The 20,665-nt window shown below is 39.3% G+C and overlaps 1 protein-coding gene across 4 annotated transcripts in view; it reads right to left on the minus strand.

Moving 5' to 3' along the window:
* ZWILCH (zwilch kinetochore protein) overlaps window positions 1-20,665 on the minus strand; it is a 45,846-nt gene that overhangs the window by 18,452 nt on the left and 6,729 nt on the right. For 3 of the 4 annotated variants that reach the window (XR_009501091.1, XM_059915483.1, XM_059915482.1), the window contains exons 4-14: window positions 17,441-17,559; window positions 14,400-14,599; window positions 13,392-13,462; window positions 12,560-12,715; window positions 10,872-10,943; window positions 6,467-6,560; window positions 5,579-5,628; window positions 4,814-4,919; window positions 4,176-4,255; window positions 2,641-2,797; window positions 2,100-2,128 (exon numbers count right to left, since the gene is read on the minus strand). Coding sequence is in view for 3 of the 4 variants with exons in the window: in XM_059915483.1 (XP_059771466.1) it covers window positions 2,100-2,128; window positions 2,641-2,797; window positions 4,176-4,255; window positions 4,814-4,919; window positions 5,579-5,628; window positions 6,467-6,560; window positions 10,872-10,943; window positions 12,560-12,715; window positions 13,392-13,462; window positions 14,400-14,599; window positions 17,441-17,559 (1,134 nt within the window). In the remaining variant the exon portion in view is untranslated. Of the gene's footprint in view, window positions 1-2,099; window positions 2,129-2,640; window positions 2,798-4,175; window positions 4,256-4,813; window positions 4,920-5,578; window positions 5,629-6,466; window positions 6,561-10,871; window positions 10,944-12,559; window positions 12,716-13,391; window positions 13,463-14,399; window positions 14,600-17,440; window positions 17,560-20,665 lie in introns of those variants that run through there. The other variant, XM_059915484.1, reaches the window with a different exon arrangement.

Genomic DNA, 20,665 nt, shown 5'->3' on the forward strand with positions numbered 1-20,665 from the left:
CCCTTAAAACTGGACGAGGGAGGCAGAGACACAGCATGAGAAGGACTTGACCCACTATAGCTGCCTTTGGAGATGGAAGAAGGGGGCCAGGAGCCAAGGTATGGGTTGGCCCTTGGAAGCTGGGAACAGTCCTCAGTTTATAGCCAGCAAGAAAAAGCTACCTCTGTCCTATAATTATGAGGAATTGAATTCTGCTAATGACTCAAATGAGCAGGAAATGGATCCTCCCCTACAGGCAGGCTCCAGACAGGAACACAGCCTGCCAACACCCTAATTTTAGCCTAGTGAGACCCAGACTAGACTTCCAAACTAGAGAACTACAGAGTAATACATTTGTGTGTGTTGCTTTAAGACACTAAATGTGTGGTAATTTGTTATGGCAGCAATAGAAAACTAATATATCTGCAAACCACCTGCATCAGAATCATCTGGAGATGGAGATGGTTTGTTTAAAATGACATATTCCAGGGAGTTCCCTGGTGGCCTAGTGGTTAGGATTCTGGGCTTTCACTGCCGCGGCCCGGGTTCAATCCCTGGTCGGGGAACTGAGATCCCACAAGCTGTGCAGTGCGGCCAAAAAAAAGACATATTCCAGAGCCCCTAGACCTACTGAGTCACTGGGGCACAGGAATTAGCATTTTAACAAGCCTTCTAGGAGATTCTCAAAGTTTAAGAACTATTGTGTCAAAAGTCTGGAGTCAAACCATATTTTAAAAAACAGGCATATTAAATGACTTGAGGGGAATTCATAAAAATAAGGGTACTCATATTTGAGTGCTGAGATTAAGGGTGTATTTGCATTATATTCTAATTTTCAAAATGTTATTACTTTTCTAAGTATAAAAAAATGTATTAAAAGTTTCCACTAAAAATATACACCCTTAAAAAATGTTTAAACTCTGAATAGCAAAAATTAACCTCAAAAGAGTCCAGCTGAGTCTTACTTTGCATAATAGATAAAGCTAGAGTTTTCCTATCTTGCATTTTTATAAGAGACCAGATGTCATTTGAAGATCCATTTTCTAAAAGAATCTTACAACAAATGTCAAGGGTCCTTATGGATGCTCTTTAATCTCCTTAACTTTCTAAATCAAGACACTAGGAAAGGGGCCTTCCCTGGTGGTGCAGTGGTTGAGAGTCCGCCTGCCAATGCAGGGCATGCGGGTTCGAGCCCTGGTCTGGGAGGATCCCACGTGCCGCGGAGCAGCTGGGCCCGTGAGCCACAACTGCTGGGCCTGCGCGTCTGGAGCCTGTGCTCCGCAACAGGAGGGGCCGCGATAGTGAGAGGCCCGCGCACCGTGATGAGGAGTGGCCCCCACTTGCCGCAACTGGAGGGAGCCCTCGCACGGAAACGAAGACCCAACATAGCCAAAGAAATAAATAAAAATAAATAAATTAAAAAAAAAAAAAAAAAAGACACTAGGAAAATAAAAAAGTTCATAATCATGACCCTGAAACCCAGAAGCATCTTTTTTTTAAAATTTTAATTTAATTTATTTTTTATACAGCAGGTTCTTATTAGTCATCCATTTTATACACATCACAGTGTATACATGTCAATCCCAATCTCCCAATTCATCACACCACCACCCCCCGCCGCTTTCCCCCCTTGGTGTCCATACGTTTGTTCTCTACATCTGTGTCTCAATTTCTGCCCTGCAAACTGGTTCATCTGTACCATTTTTCTAGGTTCCACATATATCAGAAGCATCTTTTGAATCAATATGTTAAGGAACATAACAAATTCTTTGGAAAGTAATCCTTCACGTGTAAAAGAAATGGGTCAAGAGAATATAAAGCAAATATTCCCTTATAAGGCCTATCAAAGAAAAGCATTCCTTAACCGTTTTAGATAAATGAGAGTTGTGGGAGTACATTGGTTTAATAAGCAGGATACAACTTTATGTCAGTATCATACGTTTATAAAGAATGAGAAGTGACATTGAATGGGCTACCTTTTTGTCTGTCATATTAGACAGTGTAATTGCCCGTCTTAATTTATCTGTTTCCCAGAACAGAGGCTGGCACAGAATAGACACTTAATAACTGTATGCAGAACAACCAAATAAAGAAAAACCAACTTTAGAATAAAAACTCACCAAATGATTCAAAGATGCAAGTTCTTGGCCTATCAAGAAAAAACACATATATGCAAATAAGCCTTAGGTATTATCTATTACAAATTAAGCAACCTAAGAAAAAAATTTCATAGTTCATATATAAAAGAAATGCTCAAGCTAAACAGTTTCTCACAAAAAGCCAAATTTTCTGGTACATTACGCCATAAATATAAATTAATACTTATTCTAAAAATGATCACAGTTTGTCCCTAAAAAAAACAACCAAGTAATGGGTATTAAAATGAAAAGGGTTTTTTATTTACTACATTAACCTCAAAGAATCTCAAAACATTTGAATTAAAGGCAAACAAAAACTATAGTTATCTTTAATATAATATCTTTATCGAGCAGGAAACTAAGGCTCAAAAAATGGGAGTGCTTGTCTCACAGTGAACCAGGGGCAAAGCCAGGACTACAAACAATTAGGAACAAGTACAAAGATAAAATCTGAGAATACCTATGCAGCTTCTAATTTTTTGTGATGCAGCTTTTAATTTTTTGAGCTGGGAAATGGACTTACCTATGAAAAAACAGATATAATCTTTCTTCAGTTTATCCAAACCAATTTCCAAAAGCATCTGAACTGGAACAATCCCACTGAGAGAAACCGTGTCCATGGTTCCATGGTAAGACTGATGAATGAGCTTACTTAGTAAACTGTTACTCCCACTATGAAGCTAGAAATTGGGAAAAGTAGATAAAGCCACAAATAAAAATATAAAAAGTCCAGTAAGCAAAAGAGAAACAAACTGCATTAGCTAAAAGCTAAAACTTATAAGATTACGTTTTTCATCACCTGACACAAATTATTTGAATAAAAGTCCCTAAGTTACAAACCTATCAGTTTCTAAACTGCCATTCCAAGACCTCCTTATTGGCTACACTATCCAACATACTAACTTGATCATTTGCAAAATAAGAAGAGCTGTGAACTTATAGATCTAACATGTGTTCCAAATATTAAACATCTTAAACATACCTAAAATATTTGACATTTTCTCATTACTGTCCTTCTGTTATCTCTAATTTCCAACACAATCTTCTGCATTTTCTTTTTTTTTTTAATACTATTTTCACTTTGCACTTGTTGTACATGGTAGCGATACACTTGTAAATATCTCACAAACACAGAAACTCTCAAGAGAAAAATTCGATGGGCAAGACTAAAATGCATAGAATGACTAATACCAAATAGGGGTAGGGTTTGCATGATTCTGCTCTAGAGTGTATCTCCGTTCACACCTAGGAAAGTTTCTGTCTTATTGTCATGAATTGGCAGTTGCGTTATTTAAAATAATTCCTATTAGATGAAGAATCTTTTTGTTTCTAGCTTTTACCTTAGATTTTTCTTCATTATAAAACCACAAATTCATTATGGAAAATCCATGAAGTATAGAAATGTATAATGCAGTTGGAGAAACTCATTTGTAACCCTACCACCAGAGGTGACTATCATATTTTAGTGTATTTGTTTCCAGGTTTTTCTCTCCAAAATTTATATTTTTTATACAATAGTGTACAATCCTTTCTTTTTACTGAACATTGTAAGCATTTCTCCACATCATCTGTAGCAACTATTACATGTGCCATTATGTGGCTATATCATTATTTACTTAGGCGTTCCATTAATAGTGAAAATTCAGGTCATTTACAATTTTTGCTACTGTAAATGAGGCTGTAATGACTATCATGATACATAAAATCTTGATACGTATTTCTGTGTATGGCCTTAGGATGGATACATTTCAAGGATCTCAATACATTATCATAATTGCTTTTTAGAGAGTGTTCCAATTTGTACTCTCATAAGTAGTATATGAGAACAATCATTCATAGCAACAGTAACGACAATATTAGTAGCTTACAAATACTGTGCACTTAACTATGAACTAGGTGCTAAGTGCTTCACATGAATTAAGGAACCTGTCCAAGTTTACACAGCTAGAAAGTGGCAGAGCTAGAATTCAAATTCAGGCAGTCTGCTCCAGAGCTTATGTCCTTAACCAGTTTGCTATGCTGCTGAGAAAAGGTTCTCACACACACTACTAAACCTACCCATGGCTGTATATCGCCACGCTGTAGACTCTGGATGATCAACGTGAAACACTTCACCAAGTCTTGATAAGAAATCACACCTTGGAAAAAAAAAAAAAAGAAATCACACCTTGGAAAGCAAGTCAGTCTAACATTACTTTCATGGTTATTTCTGCAGATCAAATATGTCATTCATTTTAAGGATACACAAATGAAGTGGAAGAGAAGTATCTGAACTTTATGGATGGGGAAGGGGGAAAGAAATTAAAGCCCCCCTCCCCCCAAAAAAAGTATTTTTAAAGAAAGAAATTAAACCCATTGCCATAAAATAACATACTTAGTAAAATATTATGGAATATCTTTTCCTAATAATTATAATTTCACTAAGGTATATGTTTTGGTTCATATAAATACAGCATAAAAACCACCTAGGTCTTACACTTCCAGCAAGAGAAAAGAACAGGTTCTACGAATTGCTTGTCTTAGGAAAATTCTTGAGTAAAATGTGCCAATGCATTATTAGAAATGAGTTTGATAAAACAGGAACCAGATGTCCATACAAGACTAGCAGTACACACTGTATTATTTTCAAAAGACTTAAAAGTAAACTTAAGAAATAAGAGGAAAAATTTTATTTCACAATCCTGATGGACACCTACTACTGCTCATTTTGCACCACAGCTGCTCAGCAAAATCGAGATCACCCCGTACTGTGAGAAGACACTCCATGGACCGATCAACTGCAGCAGAGTCATGTTTCACTGTCTGGAAAAGAAGTGAGTGTCAGAGAATACTCAGTTTATTTTTTAAAAAGTGCAACAGTTTAAGGCCAATAAGCTTTCAAATGCTGCTCTGAGAAAAGGTGGGGTCATGAACATATGCAAAGAGAGACGTGAATGCATCTTCTACAATTTCATCCACTAATGAGGAGACACAAATAAATAGACAGTGAAAAACGGGACCTCTAAAATTGTTTTTAAACTCTGATGCCTAAAAGCAAGCATTCAACTTTCCTCCCGTGGAAAAATATTTAATTAAATTACCTTTGTCTCCATTTTCCTATTTGTCAAATGACAACATATTAAGTGCAATTTAATAGTACCACCTGTGGCATATTAACATGCCATCTCATAACATATTAATATACTATAATAATATCACCCCACAGTATAGTAACATATTCATTTCCATTTCTCTGCAGTTAAGTGATTAATAATAAATATGTACTAGTTCTCTTTAAAAATATTCATCAGTTCTCAAGGAAAATAATCACTAGTGCTGACGTTACAGACCAACAAAAAACTACCCTCAAAATGCTACCTTGGCTGTAGCAGATCCATTTGAGATTGTATGATGTGAAAGACAACAGTACAACCAAACTTTACAAGCTCTTTCAGTGTGCATTTCCGATAATAATCACTTACCTCTGTGGTTTTTTTCGTAGAATCACCAAATTCATCCAGCTTATTTAAGTCTAGAAAGTGGCAAAAGCTTATTAACTCTGGATTTTATTTATTTTCCTTCATTCCAAATTATTTCCATCCTAATCCTATTTTCAAATAGCAAATGAGGATAGTAGAAGTATAACCAGGTATTTTAGCAAATTACTTAACTCTCCAATGGAGGTCAAAATAGATACCCACTAGGTAGGGGTGTAAAGATGAACTAAGAGGGGCTTCCCTGGTGGAGCAGTGGTTGGGAGTCTGCCTGCCAATGCGGGGGACACGGGTTCGAGCCCTGGTCTGGGAGGATCCCACATGCCGCGGAGCAACTGGGCCCGTGAGCCACAATTACTGAGCCTGCGTGTCTGGAGCCTGTGCTCCGCAACAAGAGAGGTCGCGATAGTGAGAGGCCTGCGCACCGCGATGAAGAGTGGCCCCCGCTTGCCGCAACTAGAGAAAGCCCTCGCACAGAAACGAAGACCCAACACAGCCATAAATAAATAAATAAATAAATAAATAAATTAAAAAAAAAAAAAAAGAAAAGATGAACTAAGATACAATGAAAGACCCTGACACACAATGTCAAGCACATGGTAGGTGCTCAAAGGTTACAATCTCAAATATGATTGCAGTATATAAAATGTAAATTAAATAAGTATTATTAATTCTTAAAATCACTGAGAACTTTACAGTTAGCAATTCAGAATGGAAGCTGTCCCTCTCACCATGACAGACCTCATAGCTTTAGATATATCCCAACCAAAAAGAATATCAAGCATAAAAAGACAATTTACATTTAAATATAGCAAGCATAAATTCCCAATTAAGAAAAATAAACAAAAAACAAGCATGAGTTAGGAAAACAAACACCATTCAGAAATTCCTGCACAAGTTCAACAGCAGATTTTGCTTCCAGAGACTCAGGCCATTCAGTTACACCAGTCCTCAAACCATCAGCTAAAACCTGTGAGAGATCAAAAAAAAACAAACCCAAAAAACTTGTTAGCAAAAAACATAGTTTAATCAGTAAAATGTATTTAGTAATAATATTAGTACATATATATATATATACTTTTTTTTTTTTCTTTTTTACTTGGCCATACCACGTGGCTTGTGGGATTTTAATTCTCTGACCAGGGATCAAACCCGGGCCCTCGGCAGTGAGAGCGTGGAGTCCTAATCACTGGACTGCCAGGGAATTCCTAGTACCTTGAATTCTTCAATGTTTAATGAGATGCCAGGAACTGTTCTAAATGTTTCATATGCAGTATGTTATTTAATCCTCACAAAAACCCTATGAGGCAGATACTACTAGCACTCCCATTTTACTGAGACTAAGAGGTTAATTAACTTGCTTAAGGTCACACAGTTAGTAACTGACAGTGCCAGGACATGTATCCAGCAGTCTTATGCTAAAGATGGTATTCTGAACTCTCATTATGTGTGCAAAGGTGCTATAAAGGATTCAAGACCTATGAGCCTGCCTTGAAGACACTTCTAATTTTGGTTAAGAAGGACCGATAATACAGATGAAATAACTGGGGAACAACAAATGTGAGACTGAATGGAAGTTTACATAAAAATACCATGGGGCTTCCCTGGTGGCGCAGTGGTTGAGAATCCGCCTGCCAGTGCAGGGGACACGGGTTCGTGCCCTGCTCTGGGAAGATCCCACATGCCGCGGAGCAGCTGGGCCCGTGAGCCACAATTGCTGAGCCTGCGCGTCTGGAGCCTGTGCTCCGCAACGGGAGAGGCCACGACGGTGAGAGGCCCGCGCACCGCGATGAAGAGTGGCCCCCGCTTGCCGCAACTGGAGAAAACCCTCGCACAGTAACGAAGACACAACACAGCCATAAATAAATAAATAAATAAATTAAAAAAAAAAAATACCATGAATGTGTATGCCTATACCTACAATATCTAAACTGAACTAAGGAAAGAGGTCGAGGTCAAGATAGGCTGGAATGGCCAGAGGAACGATGTGAAACATTAGCTCAACTCAAATGCAGGAACCATTGGCTACAGAGCAGGGGATAAGATGAAGAAGGTGGGATGATTCCGCCAAGGGTGGCGAAAACACCCAGGAAACAGTGGCAAATAAGAGTACAAGGAATAGGGATTAGACAGGAATAGTGGTCTTAAAACTTAAAAAGATTTTTTATTTCATTTGGAAGACAACAGCCATTGTTGATTTTTTGACAGGAAAATGACATGATCAAGCAGCTAAGAATTCTCCCGTCAGAAACACTCAGGATAGAGTCTAAGGAAAAAAGAAAGTACAGTGTTTCTCAATAGGAGTGAGATCATCCTCCATCCCCAGGGAGCCTTTGGAAAAACGTGAAGATAAATTTTGGCGTCACAGTGACTGTGTGTACAGGAGCGCTTTGAGCATTTAGTCTGGTGGGGGCCAAGAATGCTACATATCTTGCAATGTGTACAATGGTCCCAAACCACAAAGAATGATCCTGCTCAAGATGCCAAGAGTGTGTGTCCCTGTTGAGAACAATGAAGGATCATTAGAGTGGTCCAGAAGGGAGGTAATAGGGCTTTAACTAAGATGGGCACAGTGAGATACCTCAAAGAGAAAAAAACAAAAAACAAACAGTATATTCGAGAGACAGACAGACAGAAATATATAAGGAATAGAAGAAAAGAAAAAAATCCTACCTATTTATAAAAATACAGGGGATTGAACTTGGAGAGACGATGGCCACGTGCACATCTAAGAGTCTGTGAATTTCTAAGGGAGATTATAACAAAGCATGGACTTTCAAGTCAGACAGACAGACATGTATTCGAATGAGTTTTAAACCAGCTCTCCCACTTACCAGTTGCTGACACTTCAGGCAAAATAACCGCACCATCTAGCACCACATGCTGGGCACACAGTAGAGTGGCAGCTTCTAGCTGTGGCAGTAACTAGAGATAGTTCTTACTAAAGTAAAAGACAGGGTTTCTAGCCTGTGAAACTGAAGGAATGATGAAATCACAGAAATAAATGGGGGGCTTATTAACGGGATCTAGTCTGGAGATTTCAAGTTTCATTTTGGACATACTGAATTGGAGGGAAGAGCCCTCTGCTCAAGTGGGAACTAATTTGATGGAAGTGGGAAAGATCAGAAGTGGTAGCAGCTTAAAGATGGGAGTCTGGAGTTCCCTCGTAAAGGCATTAGTCAAATCACTAAATGGATAAGCCCTCTGCCGGGGTGGAGAAAGGAGGGCAGAGACAGGAAGGTAGAAGTATGACAGAAGCCCACAGGAAGGGTCCTGAAAGAGGAGCTCTCAAGAAAGAAGAAAGGTGAGAAAGGTAGAAAAAGTACCAAGTTTTTTTTACAAATGGGGAAATAATAAGAGGAGGTAAAAGTATGAAAAACACCTGGTACTGTGCTAGAAGCTGAAGGCACAATGGGGTACTTGGAACTCAAGCCTAGTAGGGGAGACAGAGAAGTAAACAAATTACTGTTTGATAAACCGCCTGACAAGGGGGGTGCGTAAGGTTCTACGGCAGCACGAAGCACAGGCAGCATAAGCTATTCTGGGGGATCAGGGCAATCATCTGAGGTGAAGATGTCACAGACAGTTAACCCAGCAAAGAGGTGGAAGAAGGGCACACTAGGCAGAACAACACACACACACACACACGCCAGAAAGTGACAGTGTGACAGGACTGGAGCTGCTACAAGCAGGGAGCTCAGTATGGCAAAGTAGGGAAGGAGATTAAGCTAAAGAAATAAGTAGGAGCCAGTAAGAACATGGAAAGATGCTCAATGTTATTAGCCATCATGGAAATGCAAATCAAAACCATAACGAGGGACTTCCCTGGCGGTCCAGTGGTTAAGACTCCACGCTTCCACTGCAGGGGGCACCGGTTCAATCCCTAGTCGGGGAACGAAGATACTGCGTGCCTAGCGGCACGGCCCCAAAAAACAAAACAAAAAAACCCCATAAACAAACCATAATGAGATACCACTTCACCCCCACTAGGATGGCTGTAACAAACAATAAAAAAGACAGTATCAAGCATTGGCAAAGATATGGAGAAAATGGAACCCTCATACACTGCTGGTGGGAATGTAAAATGACTCAGCCACTTTGGAAAAGATACAGTTTGGCAGTTCCTCAAAAGGTTAAACATAGAGTTACCATATGACCCAGCAACTCCACCCAAGAGATGTGTAAACATATGTCACATAAAAACTTATACACGACTATTCATGGCAGCATTATTCATAAATAGCCAAAAAGTAGAAACAACCAAAACATGTATCAACTGATGAACGGATAAACAAAAATGTAGTACATATGCACACTGGAATGTTATTCAGTAATAAAAAGGAACAAAATACTACAGAAAGTAGATTAGTGGCTGCCAGGGGCTGGCAGGGGTGGGAGGTTTCTGCTAATGGGTATGGGGTTTCTTTTTGGGGTGATGAAAATACCCTAAAATTAAATATGGTCATGGTTGTACAACTCTGTCAGTATACTAAAAACTATTGAATTGTATACTTAAAATGAGTGAATTTTATGGGATGTAATTTCTATCTCAGTAAAGCTGTTAAAAAAAAGAAAAGAAAAAAGAAGTAAGTAGGGCAGTGACTGGATATAACTGGCTTTGTACGCCAAGCTAAGGCATTTGGAATTTCTACTGCATTAAAATGACTCCCCCCAACGCCCCACCAGGACTTCCCTGGTGGTCCAGTGGTTAAGAATCCGCCTTCCAATGAACTAAGATCCCACATGCCACAGGGCAACTAAGCCCGCCCACCTCAACTAGAGAGGAGCCATAAGGAAAGATCCCCCATGCCACAACTAAGACCCAACGCAGCCAAAAGTAAATAAATAAACAAATAAATAAACAAAATGAGGGCCCCCCCCCAAGATTTAATTTGTAGAGTGGAGCTTAAATTACTGAAACATAAAAACACATGCTCATTAATCTTCAGCATCAATCAAAATCCCAGTTAGTAACAAGCAGATTATACACACATTTGGAATTAACTGGCAACTGACTCACCTGGAAAGACGGGAATCCATCATATGAATAAAACTCAAATACTTCATAGAAAAGGCAAAAGAACCCATTAACTACTAACTGATGAATGTTCCCTTTAACTGCAAGGACAATTACCACACGGTAACGCTGCTCCAATTGCCAAGCACATAACATTTGGAACAAATTTTGAAGAACACAAAACTAAATAACAATGACACTAGCAAACATTTTAATGAAAACATGAGATTTAATACAAGTTACAAATTCCAGAAGGATACTCACAAGGAGAAATTTCAGTTGTCTGTGAAGATGATTCAGAGGACCTCTGGGCTCTCCCAATTCCACCTTAATATTCTAAAAAGTTCCCAGAGTCAGTTTTCACTGGTAATCCCATCTTCTCTGCATCAGGGTCACAGTTATTTGCATTTCAAACTACCCACACATTTAAAAATATATTTCAGGGCTTCCCTGGTGGCGCAGTGGTTGAGAATCTGCCTGCCAATGCAGGGGACACGGGTTCGAGCCCTGGTCTGGGAGGATCCCACATGCCGCGGAGCAGCTGGGCCCGTGAGCCACAATTACTGAGCCTGCGCGTCTGGAGCCTGTGCTCCGCAACAAGAGAGGCCGCGATAGTGAGAGGCCCGCGCACTGCGATGAAGAGTGGTCCCCGCTCGCCGCAACTAGAGAAAGCCCTTGCACAGAAACGAAGACCCAACACAGCCATAAATAAATAAATAAATATTTAAAAAAAAAAAAAAAAAAAAAAAAAAAAAAATATATATTTCATAAAGCACTAGTGAACTGAAAAAGTAGGTCAATACTGCATTTAGAACACCTTCCCAGGGATACCAAAGACCCCGCCCATCCCAATACAGTACCCTAAATTCAGGCCACCAGAACCCCTCTCTATACCACAAATGCAGCTACATGGAACACCTGCTCTCCTACTCCGTCCCACTGAATTTCCAAAAGGACAAAGAGTAGAAATATAAATAAATACATCTCAAGACTCAGTGACAAACTTAGCATTACCACACACCAAAAACAACACCCTCCCTCCCCCAGTAAATATGCTCATTAGACTTCTAACTGTTAAATCTACAATGTGCTGTCTTAGCCAGAGGTCAAAGTTTTATAAACCTAAAACCTTAAAAAAAAAAACGGGGGGGGGGGTGGTTTGAAAGAGAAGAAAATAGTAAATGCCAGTATGTAAATTCCTATTGCAGGAAAAGAAAAGCGCTAAAAATATAATTATCCATGAGCCACCACCCTGAGGAAACCACTTGTAACACTATCCAGGCCTTCGTGTACACATTTTTAAAAACCACAGTTGAGATCCTACTGTACATATAATTTTGTACTTTTTGGGTCTTTTTTTTTTCCCCTTAATAATAAGCATTTTCTCTCATTATTAAAGATACTTTAAATCATGATTTTAAAAAAATATATACACTATTTCACCATGAAAATCTATTTAAATCATTTTCCTACTGACTATTCAGGTTTTGTTTTTAGTATTTTCTAAACACAGCTATGTGACTGCATTGAATATCTTTGTCCATATATTTTTGTTACCAATTCTGATTAATTTTTTAAGAGAGATTCTAGAAATGTAAATATAGGGTGAAAGGTCTGAACAGAATAATGATTCTTGATGTGTTGACAATATCTGCACTCTTTTAAGAACAGCAGAGACTATAAGTCACTGTGATGATTCCGTTTGAGTCCCCACTCAAGAGACTTTATTAATCATAATTGCAGCACTGTGGATAACTGATAGATCAGATCACCTGGCAAAGCCTCCACTGGCTGCTCTGGTGAGACTTCAGGGGCAAGCTGAGCCTTTCAGAGCTGCCCAGGGAGAGCTGAGCCTGGGGCCGCGCTGGAAGCATGGAGCACTAGCAACAGGCAAGTTCAAAGTAAATCCACACTGAGTAATAAACTCAACAGAAAGAAGGGTTTGCTCCTACCAGAGTTGCAGTTGAAGAGAGTGGAGGGATTTGAAGAATCTCATCCACAGGACTCCAGGAAATATCCAAAGTGATTGTAGTTTGTGAGGCAGCAACTGTATCATCCAAGGCAGTGGACTTAAAGAGCTCATACTGGGCAAAGCCGCTGGCTGTTAACTGAAAGAGTGCATCCAGCAGACCATTAGCTGTGCTTTCACAAGGCCAAAGGCCCATTATCAAAATGACTTTGACTCTTTTTCCAAAATAAAAAGTGTTGAGGACTTCCCTGGTGGTACAGTGGTTAAGAATCCACCTGCCAATGCAGGGGACACGGGATCAAGCCCTGGTCCGGGACGATACCATATGCCGCAGAGCAACTAAGCCCATGCACCACAACTAGAGCCCACATTCCACAACTACTGAAGCCCGCGAGCCCTAGAGCCCGTGCTCCACAACAAGAGAAGCCACCGCAATGAGAAGGCTGCGAACTGCAGCGAAGAGTAACCCCTGCTCGCCACAACTAGAGAAAGCCCGTGTGCAGCAACAAAGACCCAACGCAGCCAAAAATAAATAAATAAATAAATTTATAAAATAAATAAATAAAATTTGTTTAAAAAAAAAAAAAAAGTGCCGTGCTTTTATCCCAAATGGAAAAATAAGACAATTCTTTTTCATCACAAAGATTAGCTAAAAGGCAAGGCATATATTTTCAGTCATTAGCTGATATGAAAATAAACAGTTTGATACTACAGAAAAATATCTAGTCATATTAGGAGTGAAAAAACCTTTACACTAGGAAGGCAGATTGTTAGCAGTTTGAAGAAAATAGTATGAATAGAAGAGAAATACTTACAGTAGACAAGTGATGTCTTTTCTTGTGTGAATTTTTGAGATCTTCAAGATTTACAGAATAATTTTTATCAGCTATAGGACATGAAAGAAAGAAAAATCTTTACAGGTACAATTCAAAATTACATCATTAGAGCTAGAAAATTACAATCCCTCAAATTCTGAGGGTATCACAACTTAACACTAATAATTGTTGAAATTAAATTTTAAATCACAGATGAACTGTTTTTAAAAGAAGGAAAGTAGAACAGAGGTCAATAATACTACCAAAAGTATAATTAAAGGCCCACTATGAAATTGGAATTATATTCAACTTTTTTATCCTCCAATGAAAATTTCCAAAAATACACACATATAAATGAAATGAAACCCAAATAAAACAGCCATAAACTGCTGTTCGGACTTCTGGAAATCTGTTTCTGGACTATCTCCTACATGCTGCAAGTTACACACTACAGTAGATTCATGGTGGCTAACACAAGTTCCACTGGGTGCACTTCCCTCTTAACAATATTAAGTTTCAGTAAAAACCACAAAGCAATAACTATACAAATAAATATATACACACCCCCCCACAAAAGTAAGAGAAGGGGCTTCCCTGGTGGCGCAGTGGTTGAGAGTCTGCCTGCTAATGCAGGGGACACGGGTTCGAGCCCTGGTCTGGGAAGATCCCACATGCCGGGGAGCAACTGGGCCCGTGAGCCACGACTGCTGAGCCTGCGCGTCTGGAGCCTGTGCCCCACAATGGGAGGGGCTGCGATAGTGAGAGGCCCGCGCACCGCGATGAAGAGTGGCCCCCGCACCACGATGAAGAGTGGCCCCCGCTTGCCGCAACTAGAGAAAGCTCTCGCACCAAACGAAGACCCAACACAGCTAAAATAAATAAATAAATAAATAAAGTAGCTATGTTAAAAAAAAAAAAAAAAAAAAAAGTGTGGTTCTGATTAAATTCCTTCACCTCCCTATGTGTCAATTTAAAAAAAAAAAAAAAGTAAGAGAAGTGAGCTCTCACCTTTACAGGTGACCATGCACAAGACAATTCCTGTGATGATGTTATTGGTTATGATAAGCTCAGCTCCCAGCCAACAGGTACCTTCAGGATCTGAACCATCACACCTTACCCAAAGGGGAGGAAGGGCAGTAACTGGCCGATTAATCTTCAAATGGGTCATATTAGGATTGTGAGCCATGGTGTAAAGTCCAATTAACTGCCTTGGAAACAACAGTAGGAAGAATAAATTAGACGTAGAGACTGTCAATCAGTCAAAAGTTTTCTTTTCCAAAGATATCATGAACAGTAGCTACGATTCTGACTCTGACCCCACTTCTGATCACCATCTAAGATTTTATACCCAATTCCAATGTGTGGGGTTTTTCCGTACACCAAGCAATTCTCTGACACCAGCTGGGTATCCTACAATTCAACTCAATTCTGACACTATCTACCCAAAGATAGCATCAGCCCCCACAGGTTGAAGCCTCAGTCCTACAAGACTGCCTCCCCCCAACTTCCAACTGCCAAATTCCAAGTCAAGGTTGTCATCTGTGTGTCTATAGATCGCAGGTCCCAACAACCCCCTCCTCGGGTTAAATTAACATGCTAGAGCTGCTCACAGAACTCAGAGAAACATTTTACTTGCTAGATTACCAGTTTATTATAAAAGGGTAGAACTCAGAAACAGCCAGATGGAAGAGGTGTGAAGGGAAAAGTATGAGGAAAAGGGCACAGAGCTTCCACGGCCTCTCCTAGCAAGCCACTCTCCCAGCACCTCCATGTGTTCACCAACCCAGAAGCTCTCCAAACCCTCTCCTTTTGGGTTTTTATGGAGGTTTCATTACATAGTCACAATTGATTAAATCACTGGCCACTGGTGACTGAACTTAACCGCCAGCCCCTCTCCCCACCAGAGGTTGGGTGGGACTCAAAAGTTCCAACCCTCCAGTCACATGCTTGGTTCCCCTGGCAAGCAGCCCCCATTCTTAGGTTACCTGGGGTGGGGTGCAAAAGTCACCTCATTAACATAACAAAAGACACCTTTATAGCTCTCCACACCTAGGAAATGCCAAAGGTTTCAGGAGCTGGGTGCCAGGAACAGCGGACAAAGACCAAATATGTTTCTTATTATACATCACAATATCACAGAATCCCAGAAACAAAAATCTGGAAATTAAGTGGCAAAATACATAAAAGTTTCACCAAGTGAAGAAGTGGGGAGCAGGGCACATGAGGCAGATCGAGAAGTGACAAAAAAAAAAAAAGTGACAAAGTGTAGCTACTACAAGCAGGGAGTTCAATATGGCAGGGATAGAGGGTCAGTGGGAGTGGAAGTAGGCTGTGAGATTAAGCAAAAGAAATAACAGAATATGTCAATTATATCTCAGTAAACCTGGGGGGTGGGAGAAAGTAGAAGCCAATAAATATATGAAAAGATGCTTGAGGTCATTAGTCATGGAACACTTAAGGAAATTTGAATATAGTCTATGGATTAGATGGTAATATTCTAACAATGTTAAATTTCCAGATTTTGATGACTGTTCTGTGGTTATATAAGAGAATGAACTAGATCTTAGGAAATACATAGTGAAGTATTTAGGGGTAAAGGAGCAAGATGTCTCCAACATACTGTTAATATTTCATTTAAAAAAATGTGTGTGTGTGATACGTGTTTGTTATATAGATGCGGGAGTGGGCAGGAGTAGGAGAAGCAGAGGAGGAGGAATAAGCGACAGAATCACCAAGCAGAGACAGCAAAATGTAAATAATTGGTGAATCTGGTTAAGGCTACACAGAAATTCCTGAACTTTTCTTTTAATTTTTCTGTAAATTTGAGTGTATCAGAATTAAAAGTTACTTAAAATATGGCTTAACATTTTTTTTCAAAGAGATGAAAACTAAATTTATTACCAACAGATGTTCAGAAAAGGCATTTCTAAGGGATTGTACTTCAAAAAAGAAATACAATAATCCCAGAAGGAAGGTCTGAAATGCAAGAAGAAATGGAGAGCAAAGAAATGATAAGCCTATGGATAAATCCAAACAAACACTGGCTGGAGAAAACAATGCAAATAAATAATGTTCAAGTTGTGGGACAGAAAAGAAAAAAAGGCCAAACATGACTTAAAATCAAGAAGCCATGAAAGAAAAGACTAATTAATTACAAAAGATTTTAAAAGCTTCTACACAGCAAAACAAAACAAAACCAAAAAACCCCACCATGAAGGAAAGTCACTTTGTGAATATTGTTATTATGGTCCTTATTCTCTAATATTGTTATATATATAACCAGATCCTCCAGGACTCCTTGACAGCAAAGACTTCTTGGTTTTGGAGTTGAGGGAGGCCGGGCAGACAGAAAGTCATATGGTGGGGGGGTGGGTAGTGAAACTGGCAAAGCAGACAGAGGCAGTAGGGTTTCTAACAGGGGCACTACTGGCATCTGGGTGGGATCATTCCTCGTTGGACAGGAGAGCCCCATGCATTGCAGGACATTTACCATCCATGGCCCAGGACAAAAGCTCCCCTGAATCACTGTGACAATCAAAAAGTATCCCTGCATATTTCCAATTGCCTGCTGAGTATGGCACCCCTCATGGGGGACCACTGGATTGGATGCTGAAGGCTCCTATGTGTCACTCATAAGGAATCTGGATTTTATCATGAGGCAAAAGAACCACTGAAGGATTTTTAAGCAGGGAAGCAATACAATCAGTCTTTCATTTTATAAAGATCACTCTGGCAGCAGTGAGGAAAAAAGACTGGCGAGGAACCAGATTAGAAATAAGGAAAACAATTACAAAGCAACAACAGTAAACAGTATAGAGGAATGGAGAAAGGGAAGATCACCACAGTCGTCTGAGTTAGGCTTGGGATACCTATGGGACAGTCAAGAACAGTCAAGTAGAGCTATCCTTAGAGAACTGAGTATACACATCAAGGGGGAGGCGAAAGGAGAGAGGGAGGGATCTAGCTAGATACATATTTTTTTCCCAATGTTTATAAGAACACTTCTATTTAAATCCTACCCTCCACCCCTACACTAAGAAAAAACTTACCTGGCTCTCCCAACTGGTAAAGCAAGTGGTCCAACATTTTCACCAGTAGAGAAATCAGAAATAGCAGTTTCTTCAGATTGTAGTTCTTCAACATGACTTGTTTCTTCCTTTTCTAAAAGCTTTAAAAATGTTTAATTATTTAACCAGGTAAAAGAACACTTAAGGTAACGGTCAACTCTTCACTATGCTAGAACATAACGTACTGATTTCTAAACGCTTAAGCAAAAAATGATTGGGTTATGACAAGAATCATAGGTACAAACCAATTTGGTACCAATAAATCTCACCATCAGAAGCATTTCTACTGTCCTATAAAGATATTGATCTAAGTTGCTACTAATAAAGGAAGTATCTGATACCATCAGAAAAGGAAGTGCTCTACCACGTACAAAATGATGTACAAACACCAAGGGAAACCCATGGAAGACTCCCTGATTTTGTCTCTCCACAAACTTGAAGGTTCACAGCCCTTACTCCTTAAGTCTATTCCTCTTAGGGCTATCAGCTCTCATTTGTGTTTCTGATATCCATGTGTTTAAGTAGCTAAATATCTCAGTTCTGCCAATAATAACAATAATTTTACGAATTAACATTTCCTGAGCATGTACTATGTACCAGTACTGTTCCAAGCTTTCTTTCATTTTTCATAAAAACCCTGAGATAGATACTATTATTAACCCTGTTTTATTGACCAGAAAACTGAGCTAGTGAATGGCTGAATAGCTTGCCTACAATAACACAGCTGCTGAGCTGCAAATCTAACATTTGAATCTAGGTAGTCTGACTTCAAAACTCAAGTTCTTATCCACTAAGCTCTTCTAGCAGTAAATACTTAATAGGTATCTGACCTAGATGTTTCCTCAACTTTGAATTTCTGCTGCCAGATTCCAGATTTTATTCCCTTCCAGGCCTGGGTTTCCAAATAGTTCCTAGAAGTATCCAAGAAATGTCATTTTTCCTTCTGTTCTACTTTTCAATATCCATCTACCTAAAACTCATGCTTTAAGCTCCACTGATCTTTGTAGAAATAAAGCCCATTTTCATTGTTCCCCATCCAAAAGCGCCAGGTGACTCCTCACAGCTCCAAGCTGCATCCTCACTAGTATCCCAACCAATTTCCACAAATCCCTCTGCTCATCTTTGCCTTTTCCCAGGTAACTCATCTTCATCCGACCATCTTCATTTTTTCAGCTTTTGCTCAACAAACATTTTCCCTTCTAGGGGAAAAGTCTAAATTCAACCACATAATTCACCTATAATTATTTTCCAAGCATCTGTCCACCACTGATAAGCATCATGAATACAAAAGACAAATAAATAGGTCCCCTCCTCAGAAAGAAGTTTCTGTGTGTATTTAAAATAAAGAGCTCTCTGTTCATTCATCTCAATCTCGGTCCAGACAGCATGTGGGCCCTAAAGCAGACAGAGATATTCCTTCTAAAGGAACATCCACTTTCCCCTATTAGATCCTGTTCCTATCTACTTCGGGAAACAATATACCCAAGAATGGGTCCTGGCCCCAAAGCAACTGTGTAATGTGACAGCATTATCAGCACTCAGTTAACATCACTGTTACTGCTCTGCCAAAACAGTTCCCGAACTTCAAACACAAAGGCGCGGTGTGCAGGGCAGAACTAGAGACGCACATGTAGAGAACACACGTATGGACACCAAGCGGGGAAAGCGGCAGGGCTTGGGGGAGTGGGATGAATTGGGAGATTGGGATTGACATGTATACACTAATATGTATAAAACAGATAACTAATAAGAACAATAAATAAAATAAAATTCAAAAATTCAAAAAATAAAAAAAAGAGGAAAAAAAAAACCCCACAAAGGTGTAAGGCTGTAATTATAAAGTGATGCAAAAAATAAGAAGTCCCCTCTTGTTACATTTAACAAGCAAAAATTAAAGTAGAAATTCACGAGTCATAGCTACTTATGCTGTGCTGTTCAAAACAGTAGCCACCCACCAGCCACATGTGGCTTTTGAGCACCTGAAATGTGGCCAGATTAAACTGAGATTTAAGTGTAAAATACATACCAGATTTTGAAGACGTAGTATGGAAAAAAGAACTTAAAATCTCATTAATGATTTTTATATGAATTAGGTATTGAAATGATAACATTAGATAAATTAGATTAAATAAAAGCATTATTAAACATAATTTCAGACCCAGCAATCCCACTCCTACCCATTTAAAGAAAACTGTGCTCACATAAAATTCTGTATAAAGATGATTATAGTAGCTCTATTAGTGATCGTTGAAGACTGAAAACAACCCAAATGTCCTTCAAAGGATGAATGGGTAAAGAAACTGTGGTACATCCATACCACAGAATACTACTCAGCAGTTAAAAGAAATGAACCATTAATACACACACAACTTGAATGAATCTCAAAGGCATTATTACACTGAGTGAAAGAAGCCAGACTCAAAAGGTTACACACTTTTGGGGGCTTCCCTGGTGGCGCAGTGGTTGAGAATCCGCCTGCCGGTGCAGGGGACACGGGTTCGAGCCCTGGTCTGGGAGGATCCCACATGCCGCGGAGCAGCTGGGCCCGTGAGCCACAATTACTGAGCCTGCGTGTCTGGAGCCTGTGCTCCGCAACAGGAGAGGCCGTGACAGTGAGAGGCCCACGCACCGCGATGAAGAGTGGCCCCCGCTTGCCACAACTAGAGAAAGCCCTCGCACAGAAACAAAGACCCAACACAGCCAAAAATAAATAAATAATAAATAAATTTAATAAATAAATAAATAAATTTAAAAAAAAGGTTACACACTTTTGTATGATTCCATTCATGACATTCTTAAGAAGATAAAGCTACAGTGAGGGAGAAGAGGGAATGATTTTTTTTTTTTGAATTTCTGAATTTTACTTTATTTTTTTATACAGCAGGTTCTTATTAGTTATCCATTTTATAGAGGGAATGATTTTAAAGGGATAGCACGAGGGAGTTTTTTGGGGTGATGGAACTGTTTTGTGTTCTGATTATGATGGTGATTACCAGACTGTAGACATGTGTTAATTCACACAACTGAACAACAAAAGAAAAAGTCAATTTTACAGTATGAAAATTAATTACCTTTTTTTTGCAATGAGGCTACCAGAAAATTTTTAATTACGTATGTGGTTCACATTATCTCTCTATTGGACAGCACTGTACTTACTACTAAAAGATATTAGAATCCACTGTCACTAACATGCTGATAAGAAAATGT

The sequence above is a fragment of the Balaenoptera ricei genome, chromosome 2, assembly GCF_028023285.1.
Source record: "Balaenoptera ricei isolate mBalRic1 chromosome 2, mBalRic1.hap2, whole genome shotgun sequence".
NCBI classification, from domain to species: domain Eukaryota; kingdom Metazoa; phylum Chordata; class Mammalia; order Artiodactyla; family Balaenopteridae; genus Balaenoptera; species Balaenoptera ricei.